The sequence below is a fragment of the Chiloscyllium punctatum genome, chromosome 3 (assembly GCF_047496795.1).
Source record: "Chiloscyllium punctatum isolate Juve2018m chromosome 3, sChiPun1.3, whole genome shotgun sequence".
NCBI classification, from domain to species: Eukaryota; Metazoa; Chordata; class Chondrichthyes; order Orectolobiformes; family Hemiscylliidae; genus Chiloscyllium; species Chiloscyllium punctatum.
Genome location: NC_092741.1, coordinates 43,039,106 through 43,061,851, shown reverse-complemented (window position 1 = coordinate 43,061,851; position 22,746 = coordinate 43,039,106). Strand labels below are relative to the sequence as shown.

The 22,746-nt window shown below is 39.2% G+C and overlaps 1 protein-coding gene across 1 annotated transcript in view; it reads left to right on the top strand.

Annotated features, from left to right (window-relative positions):
* Nucleotides 1-22,746, top strand: part of armc2 (armadillo repeat containing 2) — a 238,005-nt gene that overhangs the window by 203,043 nt on the left and 12,216 nt on the right. Inside the window, exons 12-15 of the mRNA XM_072552378.1 lie at nucleotides 7,211-7,310; nucleotides 10,417-10,747; nucleotides 12,782-12,904; nucleotides 16,934-17,047. Of these exons, the coding sequence (XP_072408479.1) occupies nucleotides 7,211-7,310; nucleotides 10,417-10,747; nucleotides 12,782-12,904; nucleotides 16,934-17,047 (668 nt within the window). The remainder of the gene's footprint in view (nucleotides 1-7,210; nucleotides 7,311-10,416; nucleotides 10,748-12,781; nucleotides 12,905-16,933; nucleotides 17,048-22,746) is intronic.

Here is a 22,746-nt window from a genome sequence, read left to right as displayed (position 1 = left end):
CCTCCTCTTCTTCCTGACATCATTTGTGCCGACATGTACCACCACCTCTGGCTCTTCATCTTCGTCCTTGAGGATTTCCTGCACTCTGTCTGTGATGTCTTTAACCCTGGCACCAGGAAGACAACACACCATCCTTAAGTCCCGCCTGCTGCCACAATAACCCTGGTCAGTTCCTCTCACTATGGAGTCCCTTATTACCACGGATCTGTGCGATGTCTGACTCTTCACTCTGTCTCCACGCCAACTTTTGATTGATAGACCTGGCCGCCTCGTGGACTGGCAGTGTCATCTGTCTCTGCTGTTTCCAAAAGATTCAACTTGTTCCTGACAGGTACTTCCCCCCGGGGTCTCTTGCACCTGTCTCCTCTCTGCCTTCCTCATCGTCTGCTCTCTTCTGTTCTCTTCTGGTATGGTCGGTGTAATAACCTCACTGAAGGTCTTTTCCAGAAAGATCTCGTTCTCTCGGATGAGCCTAAGGTCCTCGAGTTCTTTCATCAGTGCTGCAATATGCTCTGTCAGTAGCTGAATGTGCACACAGTTTCCACACTTATATGAGCCAGACACACCAGAGTCGTTGACCTCCCACATCAGGCACGTAGCACACTGAATCAGCTTGGCAGTCATGTCTTCACCCTCTTCAACTGTGACGTAATCACTTCACTGAACCTCCTTGTCAAAGACTCCTGAGCTAAAGCCTCACTCTTCACTCCACAGGAACTTCCTTGGACCCTCTTTTTGGCGCAAGTCTGTGGACTTTTAATTTAGGTTAGAGGAGGAGGGTGGGAGGGAGGCCCTACTTTGTAGGACCTGGGGTCTAGAACACACCCACTCAAATAACAATCACTTACCTTCCCGGCCGGTTTTGCGCTCTGACTTCACTTCCGCCCAGCACCCGTCGTTCTCTGCTGCAAAAAGACTGTTGGCGTCAAGGTAAGTTCTTAAATAACAATCACTTACTTTCCCGACCGGCTTTGCACTCTGCCTTCACTTGCACCCAGCACCCGCCATTCTCTGCTGCCAAAAAAAAGTTAAGTAGCATAGATAAGTAAATAATAGGTAAACAGTGGCAAAAACACAAATACAGGTACAGGCAAATGTTAAGATTTTGTGAGTCCATTCAGTATTCTAACAACAGGAGGGTAGAAATGTTTTGAAACCGGCTTGCGTGTGTTCAGGCTTCTGTACCTTCTCCTCAGTAGTAGAGGTTGTAGGAAAACATTGCCGGGGTGGGATGGATGTTTAAGAATGCTGGCAGCCTTTTCTTGACAGCAGGCCTGGTAGATGGATTCTATAGACAGGAAGTCGGCCTTTGTGATTGTCCAGGCCTAGTTTTCACCACTCTTTGTAACCATCTCCGATCTTGAATGGTACAGTTGCCAAACCAGGTGTGATACATCCAAACAGAATGCTCTCGATGGCGCACCTATAAAGGCTGATGAGGGTATTCGCTGTCATGCCAAATTTCCTCAGCTGCCTGAAGAAGAAGAGACATTGTTGGGCCTTTGTAACCAGTGCATCCACATGAAGAGTCCAAGAAAACTTGTTGTGGATGACCACTCCCAGGGGCTTGACACAATCTAGTCCCACCTGCCAGTACCCGCCCCATATCCCTGCAAACCCTTCCTATTCATATACCCATCCAGATGCCTTTTAAATGTTGCAATTGTACTAGCCTCCACCACTTCCTCAGGCAGCTAATTCCTACACGTATCACCCTCTGCATGAAAATTTTGCCCCTTAGGTCTCTTTAATATCTTTCCACTCTTACCCTAAACCTATGCCCTCTAGTTCTGGACTCCCCCACCCAAGGGAAGAGACTTTGCCTATTTATCCTATCCATGCCCCTCATGATATTACAAACCTCTGTAAGGTCAGCCTTCAGCCTCTGACACTCCAGGGAAAGCAACCCCAGCCTACTCAACCTCTCCAAATAGCTCAAATCCTCCAACCATGGCAACATCCTTGTAAATCTTTTCTGAACCCTTTCAAGTTTCACAACATCCTTCTGATAGTTAGGAGACCAGAATTGCATGCAATATGCCAAAAGTGGTCTAACCAATGTCCTATACCGCCGCAACATGATCTCCCAAATCCTGTACTCAATACTCTGACCAATAAAGGAAAGCATACCAAATGCCTTCTTCACTATCCCATCTACCTGCGACTCCACTTTCAAGGAGCTATGAACCTGCACTCCAAGGTCTCTTTGTTCAGCAACATTCCCTAGAACCTTACCATTAAGTGTATAAGTCCTGCTAAGATTTGCTTTCCCAAAATGCAGCACCTCACATTTATCTGAATTAAACTCCATCTGCCACTCCTCAGCCCACTGGCCCATCTGATCAAGATCTCATTGTAATCTGAGGTAACCTTCTTCGCTGTCCACTACACCTACAATTTTGGTGTCATCTGCAAACTTACTAACTATACCTCTTAGGCTCACATCCAAATCATCTATATAAATGAGGAAAATCATGAGGACATTCATTTACTGATCTTGACAGCTCATGAAGCCACATTAGATTTCTTGTGGTACTCTTTTCAGAAACAGGAATAGAACTCCCTGGTGACCTGCTGCCACTTAATTCTGAATGTCAGCCCTGGGAATCACCAGGAGACCACGATACACTGCTGTGGAGCTATTGAATGTGTCCTTTTGCCTGCCTTCAGCATTGCATCTGTTACTCTGGAACCTTCACCCACTGATGTGATGTTCTTTTCTGCTGTTTCAGTATACAGAATTTTCTTCAGTGTCGCTTTCCTTTTAAAAGTGACATCCACCTTTAAAAAGCCACAGCCACCTGACCCACAAGATTTACAGGCAATAAAAGCTGAACCACACCCCACTCCCCACTTTCCTCCACAGATAATATTTAGAAACAGAGAACATGTAGGACTCACACATGGAAATACCACAATCATTAAATGATGTGGGAACATTTATTTGCACGTTGTCTATCTCATGCTGAATGAAGGTGGGCATGTTGTGGCCTGACTCTGATGCCCAATTACAGGCCTATACAACTTCTAACCAATGTTTAAGGTCAATGACCTGACAAAAAGTTAACTTTTTTATCTCTCTATCGACCTGACCTAAAAACCTGCAGCATTTTCTGTTTTACTGTAGGGTGGATTGATTGTTGTTAATAAGACACATCTTGATCTGTTAAGTGTGAAATGACAAATTTTAAATTGGATACTTTTCTGTAATTGAGGGTTATAATATTGTAGTTTGCATTTCTTTGTTTCTGGGCAACTGAAAAGCAGTATTGGAAGTTGACAATAGAACTGCAATTATTCCTTTCTCTTGACATTTTAAATGTTCCTCTGTTCTACTTTGTACACATGGGATGATTCATATTGAAACTGGTATTTGTGCTTTGCTTTCTCTTGTAGGGTTAAGTGTACTTTAATTTGCTTTAGCTATTTTTAGTTTTCAATATAAATATTTTCTGTTACTTTACAGTACATTTTCATGACCTATAAGACAAGCTATTGGTACATTTTTCACCTAAATTCAAATTTAAAAAGAATTATAAGATTTATATTGGAGACAATCAATCTGATTAAATGTGAATTTTTTATATAAAAGGTAACTATGATAATTGCTTTAGTCAGTCAGAAAAATCACATGAGCCATTTCAAGGATAAATCTGGAAAGAAAGGTTTGGCCAGACTGCCATCTTTAACAAGTACACATTACTGACGTACACCACCAGATTAAGGTGCAGATCCTCACTTAACTCATTATCCTATGCTGTATCTATCCAACACTTACTAAATTGCTAAAAGAAATCTATAACAATTTAACAACCTTCTTGAGTTTTTAAACCCAAAAAGTAACCTTATTAAGGGACACTTCCATTTTAACACAATAATCAGTCTCACTAGTAAAATTGTTGCAGAAGATACTTCCTTCTCATTATTCTGCTGTGCTAATACAAAAATTGTGGGCTGGAAAGAATGGAAATGAATCAGCTGATGTCTCACAACTTATGAGTCATTGATGTCCTGAAATGAATTGTATGTGTCAATACTCTTGCTATTTCTCATGTGATTATTTGTCTGTCTTCATTTAATTATATGTACAATAGTTGCTAAAGAGCTGTGCTTAGGGAATATTAATCTTGTGCAAGCAGTGAAATATGATTGATATGATCGTCAAGTGGGTTGAAGTGAATGATCCTTGGAGAATTCTGAATCATAAACGCACTACAGCAGGAGGGATCACTGTTCCATTAGCTGCATTTAACACTTCGGTCAGGATCCCTAACTCATCTAGGACTAGTCAGTTTGTGATCTAGCGCATGTGGCACTTTGTCCTGCACTGGGGGTCTTCAAGGAATGATTACAAATGTCACAATTTCTCTGAAGATTGACAAACAACCTGTTTATCTTTGGCTGCATTTGCTGACAAATGCTTGCAATATGCCACTTTAATTCATACGTACACATTTCGAATCTTTGGATTCTCTCCAGTGCCTGCCATTGAGCCTGGTGCCCATGGAATTCCAAGAAGCTCATCCTACAACAGTTGCTTTGCAAATACAAATCACATCAGATCCCTTAATGCTCCAGTGGAACGCTCTGAACCAAACATCGTTATACAGTCCTATCACATCCAGTCATGATTGGTCGTGGACATTAAAACAAGGAAGAGAAGGTTTTGCAAATACCTCATCCTCATTGATGGGAAGCAAAAAACATCATTGTAAAAAAAGGCCGATGTATTTACAACCATCTTCAGCCAGAAGTGCTCAGTGGGTAATTAATTTTGGTCTCCATCTAAGGTGTCCACTGTCTTGGATGCTAACCTTCAACGAATTTAATTCACACCATGTAATATCAAGAAATGGCTGGATGCTGCAAAGGCTAAGGGCCTTAACAACATTCTAGAAATAATATGAAGACATGTGCTCCAGACTTGCTGGTACCCCTAACCAAGCTGTTAAGGTATGGCTACAATACTGGCATCTGGCCAATAATGTTGAAAATTGCCCAGGTATGTTCTGTACCCAGAAAGCAGGATAGATTCAGCCTAGTTAATTAATCTTTGTAAGTCTACTCTTGATCATTAATAAAGTGATGGAAGGTGTCATCGACAGTGCTATCAAGCAACACCTGCTCAGCAATAACCTACTTCCTAATATCCACTTTAGGTTCCACCCAGTTTACCCAGCTCCTGACCTATTATGACATTATTTTGAACATGGACAAAAGTGAGATCAGAGTGATAGCCGTTGTCAACATTGTGTTTGACAAAGTAGGACATCAAGAAACCATTATAAACTTCAAATCAATGGAAATCAGACATAAATCACCAGTAAACAAAGAAAACAGCGAAATGTGGATGCTGGAAATCAGTAAAAAACTCAGCAGGTCTGGCAAGAAATGGTGAGAGAAGGTGGAGTTAACAATTTGGGTTCAGTGACCTTTCTTCAGAAAAAGGATTACTGGGCCCAGAACTTTAGCTCTGCTGTCACTCTACAGATGCTGCCAGACCTGCTAAGTTTTCCCAATAATTTCTATTTTTGTTAAATCACTATTGGTTAGAGTCAGACCTGGCACAAACAAGTATGCTTGTGGTTATGTGTGGTCAGTCATCTCTGCTCCAGGACATTTCTGCAGAAGTTTGTTAGGTTAGTGTCCTAGCCTAACCATTTCAGCTGCTTTATCTATTATATTACCTACTTTCTATTATAAAATCAGAAGTGGGGATATTCACTGATAATTGCACAATATTCAGTACCACTCATAACTCCTGATATACTGAAGCAGTTCATTCCCGAATGCAGCAAGACCTGAACGATATCCAGATTTGGGCTGACATGTGGCAAGTAACACTTGTACCCCACAAGTACCAGGTAATGGCTATTTCCAACAAGGAAAAATGTAACCGTAGCCCACTGACATTCAATGGCATTACCATCACTGAATTCCCTCACTATCAACTTTCTGGTGGGTACCATTGACCAGAAGCTGAACTGGACTAGCAATATCAATATAGTGATTACAAGAGCAGGTTGGAAGCTAGAAGAGAAATGCACTTCTTGACTCTCCAAAGCCTGTCCACTCTCAACAAGGTGGAAGCTAGCAGCGTGATGTATATTTTCTACTTGCCAGGATGAGTGCAGCTCCAAGAAGTTTGACCTATCCAAGACAAAGCAGCCCACTTGTTTGGGACCACATTCACAAACATTCACTCCTTTCACAAGTGACACTCAGTAGCAGCAGTGTGTGTCATCTACAAGATGTACCGCAGAAATTCATCAAAGGTACCTTCAAACCCAAAAACACTTCCATTTGGAAGGACAAGGGCAGCATGTACATAGGAGCATCACCACCTGAAAGTTCACCATCAAGCCACTTATTACCCTGAGTTGGAAATATATCACAATTCCTTCAATGTAGCTGGATGAAAATCCTGAAATTCCCTCGCTAACAGCATTGGGGTTGATCCATACGAGCTGAATTGCAGTAGTTTAAGAAAGTCACTCATTACTGAATTCTCAAGGGCAGCTATTTATGGGCAATAAATGGTGGCCCAGACAGCAACAACTACATCCCATGAATAAATCAAAATAAAATAATTATGGAAGGGGAGTGGTTGATGCCTGCATTTAATATAATTGTGTTCAATGGGTCTTATAATTTATTCACAGAATTTGTAAGAAGACCAAATGGAACATAAATTTATGTTGTTTGAGCCTGTATTAAGTCGTAAGAATTTGGTAGCTTATTAATAATCAAGTGGTATTTTGAATCATAGAATCCCTAGAGTGTGGAAAGAGACCATTCGGCCCATCAAGTCCACATAGACTCTCTTAAGAACATGCCACCCAGACCCTCACCCTATCCTTGTAACCCATATTTATCATGATTAATCACCTAACCTGCAAATCCATCGACAATTTGGCATGGCCAATCCACTTACCCTGCACATCTTTGGATTGTGGGACGAAACCAGAGCACCCAGTGGAAACCCACACAAACACCAGAAAATGTGCAAACTCCACACAGGCACCCAAGGCTGGAATCTTCCTGTGTCCCAACCAGAATCTAATATATGACACTTTTTCTTGGTATACCTGTCATTAAACAAATCAAATCTTCTCTCAGAAAAAAATAATATGGTACAGGTCAGAGAAACTGCACTTAAAGGTATTATAGCTTAACAGACTAATAGTGTTTCATTTTCTTCAATTTATAGCAAACTTTCAGCCTACAATGACTGTTGTCTTGCATTGTCAGAATGCACTAGCTGCTACCAATTATTTTTGGATATCCTCCACAGACACCAAAGGAAGCAGGTTAGTTTTACTGCAACTGAATTTCCTGCATTTCAACATCTCACATGCCTGAGAAACTGACTTGGTCTTGTATATTTACGAAAGAATAGTTTTCATTATATAATTACAGACTGACAGACTGATGTGATTTTGTTTTGGTTTGAATATTAAAATGATCTACATGATGCTTTCCTGTTTAAACTGTGATGTAAAGTAAATAAATTACATTTTCATCACAAATATAATAAATGTTATACTGTTAAGTTCCAAGAAAGACCAGGAGGCTGTAGCATTAAACAGCAGGAAATTTATTATGGAGACGTTCACTCTACAGGCTGCAAAGTTAGTTTAAGCTGTTTCTCACCCAAAATGGCAATGGCATCATCATTATGTTAGACTGTTATAGCCCATCATACATAAAAATACACAATATCCCTCTCTTTTTGCAATGAAAGAGTTATGGACCAGGCCAGACCCTAAGTTACAATTGCAAGTAGCATGTAAGGACCACTGTAAGGAGTGGAAGCAGTTATTTCTCATGTATTATCCAATGGTAAGGAGAAGCCAGTTCTTTTTGCATCAAAATCGTTACACAATGCAGAAACAAACTACGCACATACGGAGGAAAAGCTCTAGGAATCTTTTTTTTGGTATGAGATGATTTCACCAATACCTGTATGACTGGGAATTTATCCTACTCACATACCACAGACTACTGACCACAATATTTCGTCCTAATACAGGGATACCTTTTCTAGCAGTGAGACTTGTGCAGAGATGGGCATTTTGCTATCAGTTCACACCTATAGATTTAAGTATCCACAATCCATTTTAAATAGGACTGCTATATGCTCTTCAGATTACCTAAGCCGAATGAATCAATTATAGCAGTCCTTAAGTAGATATTTTCTACTCAAAAAAGTAGAGAACATTCCAGTGACGGCAGGACAAGTTCAGAAGTACACTAGAAATGATCCACAACCATCAAAAGTAATGGAAATGGTATTTTGTTGTAAGATTACAGCAACAACCCCAAAACTGAAGCCATACGTCACACAGAGGCGAGGACTATCTGTTCAAGCAGGATGTTTGTTTTGGGGGGTGAGAGTCATTATTCCACCACAGCTAAGATAACATGTTTTAAATCAACTACATGAAGGTCAATGTAGCATTGTCAAAATGTAGGAGACAGCCAGAAGATATTTTTGGTGGTCAGGGCTCAATTTGAATATGTGCAGTTTGCACAAGAGTTCACAGCCTATCTCCATTAGCAATGCAACACTGAGTGAAAGGCCTGCTATGGCAAAGAATCCACATTGGCTATGTTGGACCTATTGAATGACAAATGTTTTTTCACAGTGCTGATGCATGTACTAAATGGCTTGAAGTTGCCATCATGAAGGCGACATCTTCAGAGAAAACCATTGAAAAACTGGGAAAGATCTTTGCATGGTTTGGTTTTACAGAACAACTTGTGAGAATGGTTCACATTTTGTATCACAAGAGTTTAAGGACTAAGTAAAGCAGAATGGAATTCAACATATCCTATCAGCTCCTTATCAACCAGCCACAAATGGTTTGGCAGAAAAGTTTGTTCAGATAATGAAACATCATTATCCAAACTACTGAGCCAATTTTTGTTAAAATAGTGGAACAAGCCCGCTTGACAACTCAAAGTTCTCCAGCATTGCAAACTGTAAAGCATCAGTTGTGCACAGTGTTTGATTTGCCGCAAACAAGCAGTTGTGATTCATGATGGAAGTCTCTTGAATTTAAATAGTCCTTTATGAATACTAATCATCAAGTATTCCTGTGACTCAGGATCTATCTTTATTTGGAGATAAGCTTAACTAAGGACTTCCAACTAGTCCAGCAAACAGTTATTAATTAAAGGAGAAAGTGAGGATGATACAGCTCGGCAGGTGGTACTGGATTAATAGTGATCTTAAAATCACCGCAGATACATACCGATCCACTTTTCTTCATCACCAGTATGATAGATGTAGCCCAAAACATCAAATTTTGGGTTCAAGGACTCCAATCGTGATAGCTTCTCTAATTCTGCTTTGAACTTTGGTCTAGTTGTATAAGGCACTGATCGAGCCTTGCAACATTTTGTTTGATTCTCATCCTTGATTTTCAGTTTGACAGTGGTATTTTCTGTGCTTCTCAGATCCCCATTGAAAACAATGACATGTTTCTTTAGAATTTATGATAGTTCAATCTCAGAATTTGACAAATAACTTATTTTAGCCCAGTTGAATTTGATTTTCTCCAACTCAGTCTTCACAATAAAACCAGAAAATTCAAACTGATTATATAACTGAACATTCTCTTTGTCTGTATGCATTCTTAGTACAATTTTTCTGGGTTGCGATGATGTACATTTTCATATATCAAGGAAACCACTGCAGTGGTGTCCATCTCCATTCTTATTGGTTTTCCAATCCTCTGGCTTCCCACTAATTGTCACCACACTGTTGTTTTTTTTTTTGCTTTTATGCTCTCCCTGACATCCCTTGTCAGCCATGGTCACCTTGTCCTTCTCCTTCCTTGGGATGAATTTCTGCTGTGCCTTCTGAATTAGCCCCCAAAACCTCTGCCATTGCTGTCAACCATCTTCCCTGCTAGGGTCCCCTTCCATCAACTCTGGTCAGCTCCTTTATTATATCTTTGTATTACACCTGAGTGTAAAACCATTACAACAGATTTCAGTTTCTTTATGTCAAACAGCATGGGCAGATATGAATTCTGTCATATTATGGTCACTGCCCCCAGGGGTTCCTTCAGCTTAAGCTCCTTAATCAAGTCTGCTTCATTACAAATCCAGAATTGCCTGTTCCCTAGCAGACTGCAATTATGAGAAATTCTGTTTATATATCTAGAAGATAAAGCTTATTCTTAATAAGACATCATGTATTTCAGCATATTGGTGATGATCGAAATGTACTGCCTCTGCCATGACCTCATGATTATGACCTTAAAATGAAAATTTCACTTTGATAGGCTACACTTTCCACCTGTTATGTGAAAACAAGTTATGCCTGTTTCAAAGTTGGCCTGTTTGTATTTTAGGATAACATTTAAAATCAGAGTTCATATCTATGTATTGCTTTTGTTCCTCAAGGATTTAGTGGTCCGTGTGGTTTTTATTTTGGGAAACATGACTGCAAAGAACAATAAAGCAAGAGAGGAACTTTACAAACAGAAGCACAGTGTCGAGACTTTACTGACTCTATTTCAAACGTACCACGAACTAGATGTTAAAGTAAAAATCACCCCAGCAAAGGCACAGAACAAGAATGAAATAGATGGATCCAAGAACCAGAGACTCTCTGAGGTAGAAGATATCCTAGTAAAGCTGATAAGAGTGATTGCTAATTTATCCATAAGCACTGAAGTTGGCTCTGCATTCTCTGGAAACCAGAATTGTGTGGATCTGCTTATTAAAGTACTAGGTTAGTCTAGCATTTCTCTAATATCTTTTGCATGTTTAAAAAATGTTTCACTTCATTAGTAAAATGCTATTCAATTAATTTGGTGAGTCATGGGATTTATGTTAGAGTTGATTATTATTATTATCTTATTATTACTGATGAAGTTAAACTTTTGTTCTTCTGTAAAGACTTCTGATTAAAATCTGACTCTGCATTAATCAACTTTCAGTCTTCAAAAATAAAAAATATGATGTATTTCACTGATTTCAACATTTTGCTATTCAAAAATTGAAGAATGCATCATCTGAATCCTTTTGGCAGTCTTTAGAATACTCCAAAGTATTATTAATTTTTATAATCTAATTATATAGATTTGGCTGCCATACCTGTGCTTTCCTTATTGTTTTATTGACTAATGTTGTATGATTCAGTATGAACTCCAAAGAAGATCACTATTGTTCCTGTTGTGTTCGGTTGTAGATTATGCATCTATAAAAGGGACTACTGTAACAGCATTGTTGTCCTCTATATATTGCTGACTGGCTTCAAAAATGTTTACAGTTTAGCCTGAGGTGGTAAAACTGTGAGGTCCGCCCTATTTTTTGTTATTCAAAAGCAAACCATAGCTTTTCAAAAGGGTACCCTATATCTCCAAATGGATTTGTACTTGAAGTTTAGACCTTCTCCTAACAGGTTAACGTGCACCATTCATATTTCATATTTCTTGCGTATGAAAATCAGATCAGATTAAAGATAGCTGAAGACATATGCAGCTGCCTCCTTGAAAAATGCCTGTCCAAAGTGTCACTCACCCCTGTTACCCACCCTGGGAGAATTGTGGAGGCCAAGTTATGGGTAAGACTTCTTGGTCCAGGTCTCTCACGTCATTTTGGCTAAATCAGGGACCCTCTCAATTGTGCACAATTTCAGGCCTAAATGTTTGTCAGAAGTTTTTAAATTCAAAGAATATTTAAAGAGGCGTATCAGCGTAATAATGCCACACTGACTAATGTAAAAATGAGTGCTTTGAAATCAGGAGTTACAATATGAGAACATTGACCATTGAGTAACAACTGAGTATGGTGATAACAGTATAATATGTTCTAATTACCGCTTAGATAATCATACTGAATAAAACTAAATGTAAACATTAACGTTCACCTCACTTTTAACCAAACTATCAGATCTCCTAAAGCATTACTGTATTAAATCAGACCATACATGGTTTTATAAACAATATGCCAAGGAGTGTAATGCAAAATATAGTTTTATTTTGCTAAGGTAGAGTTGTGTCATCTATAAAGATTAATTTCAGTTAAGCAAGAATTAAGTGATAATCAAATTAATCAGTTCACAATGCTTGCTTTATCTCTCACTCTCAGCTTGTCATTGAGAGACCCTTTCAATCAGAGGGTTATTTGGTTAAAGCCCATTACTGAAATAGGCTGACAGTTTAATGCATTTACTTTATGACTATTAAAACGAACTAACTGGTCACTTATTAATTTGTTGTTTATGGGATCTTGCATAATTTGGCTGACACATTTGTCTGTAAAACAAAAAAAGACAGCACCTGAATAACTAATTGACTGAGGTGTTTTGAGGATATTCTGATAAAGCAAAACACACTGTATACAAAGGCAAATTCATGAACAATGACATATTAGCACAGATGTAGTTGTAGTGATTGTAATGAGGTCAGCCAGGTGGACATCATAGAATATGTTCCCTGATTGGGGCTGCTAATCTGGTCCAATCAGGGAGCCCTGCCTGACATAATGCCCATCTTTGCTTTTAAATGGATTTGTACTGACTATTCAAGGGTTAGAGACTTGTGTCTCAAAGTACTGTTTTTGTGTCATTATTACACATAAGAAAGACCTCTGTAATGCATAAGGTGGTCCTTCTCCTCTTTCTAAATGAGTTGAAGTCTTTTGCAACTGTCTAATAGTCCAACAGAAACCAAGTGAAAAATTCACAATGAAGATCTTAAGTCAGTTGAATGTGAGTTATTCTTCATTAATGTGTTGATCCATTTTTTTATTTTTGAACTAGAATGCAAGACAATTGAGAAGTGTGAAGAGCTGATGATGAATGCTGCAGCAACGATCAACAACCTGTCGTATTACCAAGTGAAGAACTCCGCTGTCAAAGCTAGGCAGCTGCACATAGCTGAATGTACACTTATCATAATTTCCTCATCTAACATTGTCACAACTATTTTAATGATGCTAAGTTAAAGATTTCTTCAAAAACGTGCAGCTACTGGTGGTGGAAGTAGAATCTTTGAATATTTTAAGGTAGAGGGTAGATAGATATTTGCGAAGAAGAGGTGAAACATTATTAAGATAGATGGAAAAGTGGGGTTAACGTTACAATCAGATCAGATCATATTGAATTGCAGAGCAGACTTGGGAGGATGAATGGCCCACTCCTCCTTGTTTGTATATTTGTATCATTATGGTTCGTTTAGAATTTCATCAACTTTTCTTGATCTTTAAAAATTCATTGTGTGGGGAATGTGTTGGTACATGCCAAAGATATGTTTTGTATCTTTCTGTGACTAGCCAACTATAGATGGTCAGTATAAAAACAGCTATGATCAGGACGCCACTCAAGGGCTGCAGTCACAGAAGACTTTGATTAGATTACTTACAGTGTGGAAACAGGCCCTTCAGCTCAACAAGTCCACGCTGATCTGCCGAAGCGCAACCCACCCAGACCCATTCCCCTACATTTACCCCTGCACCTAACACTATGGGCAATTTAGCATGGCCAATTCACCTGACCTGCACATTTTTGGACTGTGGGAGGAAACCGAAGCACCTGGAGGAAACCCACGCAGACACAGGGAGAATGTGCAAACTCCACACAGTCAGTCACCTGAGGCGGGAATTGAACCCCGGTCTCTGGCGCTGTGAGGCAGCAGCGCTAACCACTGTGCCACCGTGTCACTATCAGATTGTAAATAATTGGGTGTACAGACAATTCATCTCAAAAGTAATTTGCTTTAGTCATTTTGTGTATTCAGTTTTTTGCTGAAGATCAATATTGAGTGATAAACATTAAGATGTTATTCCCTAAAGGAGAGGAATGTAGAGTCGAAGAATTTTCTGCTATCCTCAACATCTCTTAACAGTCATTCATGGAAGAGGTTAACTGGTGCTAAAAAGCTCCCTCTTCCAATTGATCTTTCGGGAAATAAATGTTAAAAGAAGAATTTGTTTTTATATAAAAATAATATTTGAAATTGGTTTTACATTTTCTAGTTAACTGATCTGTATAGCAAGGAAAAGGGAGTCCAACATAAAACATTATGGCTCACAACTCTAATCTGAAAAATATCCATCTATTGGAAATCATCGTTTTCTGCCCTCTATGTGGTCACCATGTAACCTTTTGCTTTCTGCCTTCCACAAAACCTGTTAGCCAGGTGACTACATTACCCTTAATTTCATTTGGCAATATTTTTGCTATAAATTCTAATGTAGCAGCTTAATGGCCTCAGCCTGAGCTAAGTTATTATTTACATGAAAAAATTAGTTTGATGTGCCTTCCAAATGCATCCTCCACAATTTTGTAGGGGTAGCGGATACAAAAAAATCATGTTTATTCTTATGATTGCATTTCTAAGTTTTTGGGTTTCTTTAGTCCATGTCACAAACTTAACATTAATTGGCTATAATGACATCAAACTACTGTACATCGTTGTGATTACAGAAGCTGTCTAGTGTGTCATACTTGGATTCATTCATTTTGCATCTACCTTCTACTTTCTCATCCTACTATGCTTCGTATGTAAACTCGTCATTCACATTCTGTTAACCAGGACAGTGAAATAGGCAGTATATTTGTTCTATTTGTTAAGCATTTCAGTGTAGTGACTTCGAACCAAAGTGCTACAACATAGAGAAATAGCATACACATTACATTTATAGCTGCCAGCACGATGAGATCCTAAACTCTGACATTATGTCTGCTTTGGAAGAAAGATTGAATTATTGCCTCTTAATTTGTCATCCATCTATCTGTCTGTTCATCTATCCATCCATTCATTCATTCCTTCATGAGTATTGTGATACTTTTAATATACATTTCCTTTGAGTATTCTTTTTTCCCAATGACTGACTTTAGCCAGCAATGTCAGGATTCCTGGTAAAATTAGCAATAAATAATCAACTATAATTTTAAATTTATGTGGCTTGATTAATATTTATCTGATGACACAAAGCTCTTCAAATATGATCACCAATGGGATAGGTGACAAATGGATAGTTAAAGAGGATTATGATTAAACTCAGGTGATTGCTTTTATTTATGTGCTTTTTAAAAAAAGTTGCAAAAACAAAACAAAAATAGCTGTAATTAAAGTCACAAAGGTAAATTGCACTAATCTAGAGTAGTGATAAGACAAGAAAAGAGGCAATTATACAAAATCTGTGGCCAGATTAGGCACTGCTGTCCAAAAGTACAGTATTCAAAGAAAAGAAAGCAAGAAGGAAGATTGTGTTAGATGGAATTCTTGGTTGAGATGGCAGCAATGGACCAGGATTGCACAATGGGGAGAGCTTTTTCAGTGAAATTGATCAAAGCTGTGAAGGCTTTGATCTGTCATATGGAAAGGTCCCATCTCAGGACAGGCAAGAATATGCTCTTTAAACCATCTGTTCTCTCAAAGGGTTATATCATTTAACAGGTCATTGCCAACTTATTTTAAGGACTTTTGCCTGTCTAGAACTTCACTTACTGTCACTCCACTTTCCACTGCGAGCTTTCACCATGGATTGGCAATAACTTATGCAGTTTCACCTTCCACCTTTCATGAGAGGCAATGGGAGAAGAAACAAAAATGCCAGCAGCAACATCAACTTCCTTCTCCTCAGCCACATGCCCCACTACAGGATAGACGGATGAATACTGGCATTCATTTGGATTGATTTGAGACCTTAAACACACAGCCTAGAGGCAGAGGATCATCTCTTTCAACATATCTGATCACCAGTGCATCAGGAGGCTGAAGCTGTCATTCCAGGTTGGAAAATGACATCTGCTTTTTCCCATTGAACCAGTTGATCTTGCATTGACTGTGGCTGATAAGGTGCTTGTCATTGAAGAATGCAATCCCTTCTCCCTCTTTTCCATCTCCTTTGGTTTCTGCCTGTTATCAAGTTTGTTCTCGACTGCAAGTATAGAAATTAGTGAGGTATGAGTGTTTGTGAGACTTTTTTTTACAGAATAGGGAGGACAACATTTTTGGATTGTGACTGTGAGATTGGTTGTGAGAGGACTGTATCTGAGGGTGAGTGTGAGTTTGGCTGTTCAGGTGGGAAGTGAAAAGTTTGGAGATAGCAGAATGGGTGTAGCTGCAAGGTGTGCAGTCCTGAGGACTGCTGTGCAAGAGAATGTGCAGAAAATCAGACATTGGGACTTGATGTTTGAAACTGTAACACCATTCATTTGTTCCGCTCTCATAGATTAATAGTATATTGTCTCCAAGCTGAAGGGTGCACATTTCATTTGCTTGCTTTCTTGGTCTCTTCTATCCAGAATCTGCTTTGCTGGAGAAGATGTCCTCCTTCTCCTCCTCCTGTATTTGGTAAAGTCCACCTAACTACAGCCCCTCAGATTCTACAACAGATCTTCAAGGTAACAGCAAGAGATCCAGGGCGCAGACTTCTGGGTCTCCTGTCTGTTCCTCTCTGGTTGCTATAGCTATGTCCAGTTTAGCCAATGTAACCCATGTCATTATTACTTTAATGAGAAATGTTTCCTTTGTCAGATTGGATGCATTAGCCTGCCTGCTGTATCTGATTGGTCAGGAAACTTGGAATTGGGATGATAATGCTGGGACTCAGGAAAAGAGATGTAACTACGTTTGCCAATCAGTAAATCAGTTCCACACTTTTGGTAGGGGCTAAGTCCACAAATTCCACTTCTGCCACCATCCCCACCAATATATCCTCAGTAGTAGGACCTTAACATAAATTGAAACAATTGATTCAAGAAAGTTAAAACAGAGGTTGAAATTAAATGATCAGCTTTCTAAATATCAAAGTGGACACAAATTTAATTGACCCTCCAGTATTTAAGGTTATTTACAAGAGATGTCCAACTTAAAAATGTAATTGACAAGCCACATTCTTCTGTATAAAGATTGCACCTTAATTTTTTTTTCAATAACACAGGTCTTTCCTTATTGTTCTGTAGTGTTGATGAAGCTTTTATTGTGTAACAATATGGATGCAATACTGGAAGCTGCCCGGGTCTTTGGAAATCTCTCTCGGTCTAAGGAGGTCCGTAACTTCATTGTACAGAATAATGGTAAGTGAGAATGTTATTAACAATAAGCATTTTTATAAGTTGATTGTAGTGCAAATGATCTCTGAGAAAGTTGCATTGTAATTACTACATGAAAAGAAGTTCTGTTTTAGTTCTAATTACTTAATATTTACTAACCATCTGTTCTACTTCTGATATATTCAAGCTCTTCACACAGAGGGTGGTGGGCGTTTGGAACGCATTGCCAGCAGAGGTGGTAGAGGCAGGCACGGTAGATTCATTTAAGATGCGTCTGGACAGATGCATGAGTAGGTGGGGAGCAGAGGGTTACAAATGCTTAGGAATTGACCGACAGGTTTAGACAGAGGTAAAAACAATGACTGCAGATGCTGGAAACCAGATTCTGGATTAGTGGTGCTGGAAGAGCAGACAGTACATTTGAATTGGCTCAGGCTTGAAGGACCAAAGGGCCTGTTCCTGGGCTGTGAATTTTCTTTATTCTTTGTTCTCTTTAGTTTATAGTAATTGATTAGAAAATCCAATTGTGTTACTGTGTTTTAGGTTTCACAAATATTAAGAATATTGTCCTTTTGCTATGTCTCATATCACCAAAATTGACTTTAAAATTGTGGTTTGAGTAAATCAGTTTCAGATCTCCAGCATCTAAATGTTCTTTGTTTTATTTAAGTAAATTGAATTACTTTCGCAAAATTCATTACTTATTTGCAAAGCTCTTCTACTATTTATAGTACTATGACATTTGTAAAGATGTTTAATTCCTTCTCAAGCCTTGATCAAGTTACTGCACTATTCTCCATTCAGATACATACTATTAAGAAGTTGGCTTATATTTTTTCCTGTTCAGAATATTTCCAACAGTTGATTTTGCATTTTTGTTGACTAAACATAATCTTTTTGCTTTTAGTGCCTTTTGTTATTTTGTGTAACTATGAAAATACACAATTGAAAGGTGAATGTTTTACTTTGATGTGCTTACTCTGTATCCCTTTTCATTATGAAAAATTTGTATTAAAATTTAATTTGACTAGTTACTTTGTTGGTAAATTTCACTTTCACTGACAATCCATAAAAGTGGATTACCTGTTCTTTGGAGATCCTGGCAGATATCAACAAAAATGGAAGTAGTGGTTTGAAAACAAGGAGCCAAATCCCAGTGGTACATCTAGATAGTACTTTGCAAATGGGACTCTGGTATTATTTATGGGTGACATAGTGGCTCAGTGGTTAGCACTGCTGCCTCACAGTGCCAGGGACCTGGGTTTGATTCCATGCTTGGGTGACTGTCTGTGTGGAGTTTGCACATTCTCCCTGTGTCTACGTGGGTTTCCTGTGGGTGCTTTGGTTTCTTCGCACAATCCAAAGACATGTAGGTTAGTTGAATTGGCTATGCTAAATTGCCCATAGTGTTCAGAGATATTTTGGTTAGGGGTAAATTTAGGGGAATGGCTTTGGGTGGGTTACTCTTCGGAGTGTTGGTGCGGACTTGTTGGGCTGAAGGGCCTGTTTCCACACTGTAGTGATTCGATTATCTTATCTTTAATGGTGCACCTAAAAGCATGGTGGAAACAGATTTGAATATTTTTTAAGGATCTTGACAAACAAGGGAGTCAATTGTTATCTGCGAAAGGTGGGAAAGTGAAGCCACAATCAGGTCACTCATGATCTCATTGAATAGTGAAACAGACGGAAGAGGTCAAATGGCATACTCCTACTCTTAATTTGTATGTTCATATTTTGTGAACCTGAAACACTGGAAGGTATTTTGACCTGACAATGTGGGAGGGTTTGAGAATGAGAAGCAGATTAAAAGGTTGAAATTATCTATGAATTAATTAGTCCTGTTGATTTCTGCATGATCTGCAGTGTATGAAAATCACTAATCACCTGGGGAACAGGCAGGTTGATAATTTAAATATATTGAATGCTTATTAACAGCTTCTTTAATCTTGATTTCTGGCTGTCAAAAATGTGTGGAACTCCTAGAAAAATCAGGCATGAGGACAACATGACTTGAGGGGCTGTATAAGTGTCAAGCAAGAAATGTTTACAATAGTGATCACCTACCTGTTTCCTTGTTCAGATGAAATCCTTTGTTCACTGGCATTCTTCTGAACCAAGGTGAGGAGAAGTAGTAATGCCACCAGCAAAAAAGGAAGAGATAGCTTTCGCTTTGTCCTTAAACGTCAGCAGTTCCATAAGAAAGGGTGATGAGCACAGAGTACCAGTTGGCAAGAGGCAATACCTCATCCACAGGGTTTACAGTCATGATTAGCTTCCATAACATGACAGCGCACCAGTGCTACAGGAAGCTAAAACTTCCAAATCAGTGATCTCTGGCATTGCAGCTCCTGAAAGAAGACCTCCTGTCAAGTAGACCTGCATTATCAGTGGCTGCAAATGTCACAGTAATTAGTCATCACTTTGGCTCTCTCCAGGAAGGAAATATTTATAGAATATTTCCGCCTAGGAACCCTCCAACCACAAGGGATGAACTCAGATTTCTCCAGTTTCCTCATTTCCCCTCCCCCCACCTTGTCTCAGTCAAATCCCTCGAACTCAGCACCGCCTTCCTAACCTGCAATCTTCTTCCTGACCTCTCCGCCTCCACCCCACTCCAGCCTATCACCCTCACCTTGACCTCCTTCCACCTATCGCATTTCCAACGCTCGTCCCCCAAGTCCCTCCTCCCTACCTTTTATCTTAGCCTGCTGGACACACTTTCCTCATTCCTGAAGAAGGGCTTATGCCCGAAACGTCGATTCTCCTGCTCCTTGGATGCTGCCTGACCTGCTGCGCTTTTCTAGCAACACATTTTCAGCTCTGATCTCCAGCATCTGCAGTCCTCACTTTCTCCCCGTGCTGGTGTTCAGATCTATTTGCCACCTTTGGGATGAACGCGATAGTGGATAGTGAGTTTTGAAGCTGCTGTCTAATGAACCTTGGTGAATTGCTGCAGTATACCTTGTAGAAGGTACACACACTCCTGCTACTGAACATCAGTGATGGAGAGAGTGAATATTTGTGGATGTGGTGCAAATCAAGTGACTGTTTTGACTTGGTTGGTGTCAATCTGCTTGAATGTTGTTGGAGCTGCACTTATCCAGTCAACTAAGGAATATGCTCCCAAAAAGGGCCTTGTAGATGGTGGACAGGCTTTGAAAAGTCAGGAGTTACTTATTGGACAATACTAGGATTCCTTAGGAAGGATCAGGTGGTCAGTTGGCAGTGTGAAGACTCCTATATAATCTTAATTTTATTTTTTATTCATTCAATTTATTCATAAATGGGCATAAAACAGTGGCAATGCTCACAACTCATGAAAGAATAAAGCGAAGTTTAATTAGTTGCAGGACAGAGAGTATAATATCAACAAAAGGGAAGCTTTTAGACATCGTGGGCTTAATCATAACTTCCAGAAGTTCTTTCAGGTCAGGTTAGAGGTTAAAATTTTAAATCCCCTTGAAACAGGAAGTCCAGCTGCCGAAACACACCCACCTCCGTGATTACTTCGGTCAGATGAGGAACAGATTTTGAAACTACGTGTGGGAGGTGGGATGCTCATTTTACAGTGAAGTTGTATTTCTTCCTTTTGTTGTTCTATTTTTTAAATGTGTCAGTTGTTTTTCAAGTGCTGGAAAACCTGACAGTTAAAAGCATGTCAGAAGAGCAAAATGCATATAGCAATTGCCTATATAGCACTGCTTGAGTGCAAAGATGATCATGATAATTTCCTCTTGGTCCAACAAAGGTACACAGTTAAACCTCCTGCACACACATACACACATTTGTGATCTGTATGCTCCTCTCCTCTGTGTAGCACTCCACTGGCTGCAATTTGTTCTTGTAAACCCTCGTCACTGCTTCCTCCCTCTGCAATCTTGATAATCTCCCCATGCTTCCAAGCTTGGCTGTGGTCTTGTACTGGAGGATTCCTTCTTTATCCAGCCTGTCATTCAGTTTGCCTGTGGTGGAAAGCAGACAGTGAAATTAAAATTAATGTGCAAATAAAAACTGCTGATAGTTCAGAAAAACCATTTATCAAGGATGTTTTCAATCTGAAAATCACTCCCCCGTATGACAATTGCCTCCCAGCTAAACTCCAGGCCAGTAACCTGGGAGACATGTATCACACTCTTGGGTAAATGCGGACTAACAAAGTGTAGCTGGATTTGTTTAGGGCGAATTATGTTTGATGAATTTCATTTGAGTTTTGAATTGGTTAACAAAGAGGGAAGAGGAGGGCAGTGCAGTTGTTGAGGTTATGGACTTTCAATAGGCATTTTTAAAATTACCAGATAAGTGTGGCAAATTGAACAGTAGTAGCATGGGATACAATGTTTCCAAAGGAATTTAAACTATTTGTGATTAATGGTCCAAAGTTCAATGCTAGGAGCATTGTGGTTTTTTGATTTTCATTGATGACTTTGACTTGTGAGAGCAGGGCACACTTTCAAAATTTGAATGTGACAGGGAAGCAAACAGTGAGGAGCATAGCAATTAATTTCAAGAGGCTGGTGAAATGGGCAGTCACATGAAAAAAAAGTCATTGAATAAGTTCATGACTGATCTGCTTGTGGTTTCAATTCCATTATCTTACCTACCCAGACTAGATCTTGATTTTTTTTGCAACTGTCAAATCATAAAATAGTCTATTTCATCTGCAAAAGCAGGTTAGTTAGTCCCACTCCCTTTCCAATTTTTAATTGCAATACCTTTTTTCCCCTCTTACACTTCCCTTTTGAAAACACACAATTGAATATGTCTGCAGCTCCCTGGCTGTCCAGTTGAGGTTCTAGCCACTTGCTGTGAAAAAAATGGTTTTCCATATTTGCCTTTTGTTCTGTTGCTAATTGCCTTAATTCTGTGTTGGCCAGTTCTTGACCCCTCTACCAGAAAAAAAAGGCATAGAGCAGTAATGCCTGTAAGTTAGAAACACTTATTCAGCCAGAGCTGCAATAATGTCCACCTCGGGGAAATATACTTTAGGATGAATAAGAAGATTTTGGACGCAGAAGAGATTTATTAGAATGGTTCTAGGAATGAAATTACAGTTATGACAGAAACTTGATTTCTCTTTAAAGTATATTAAGAAGAGATTAATTAGAGATGTTTAAAAATATGAAGGCTTTAGATAGAGTGAATAAAGAAAAATTGTTTACTGTGGCTGAAAGATCAATAATCAAATTTAAGATGATTGACAAAGAACCAGAAATGAATCAAGGGAAAACATTTGTATGGAGCGTGTAGGATTTGGGATGGATTTGTCTGATAGGTTGTTAAAAACATATTCAACCGTGATTTTCAAAAGGGAAATGAGTAAGTACTGGATCAAATCCTGGTATTCCCTCCCTAACAATGCTGTAACGATTCTGCACAGTGATGTAGAGGTGCTGGTGTTGGACTGGGGTGGTCAAGTTCAAAAGTCACACGGCACCAAGGTGTAGTCCAACAGCTTCATTCGGAATCACAAGCTTTCAGAGTGGTGCCCCTTTACCAGATTCTACACAGTTGCATTAGTTCAAAAAGAAGGTGGCCCCAGTGCCACCATCTAAAGAGCAATTAGGGATAGGCATTAGGTATTGGTCTTGTCAGCATGTACATACAAAGAATAAATAAAAAACAAACTTGCAATAAAAAATATTGCAGGAATTTGGAGAGCAAGGCATGGTGATCAAACAAATTAAATTGCTCTTCAAAATATCTAGCAGCCTTGAAGTCTG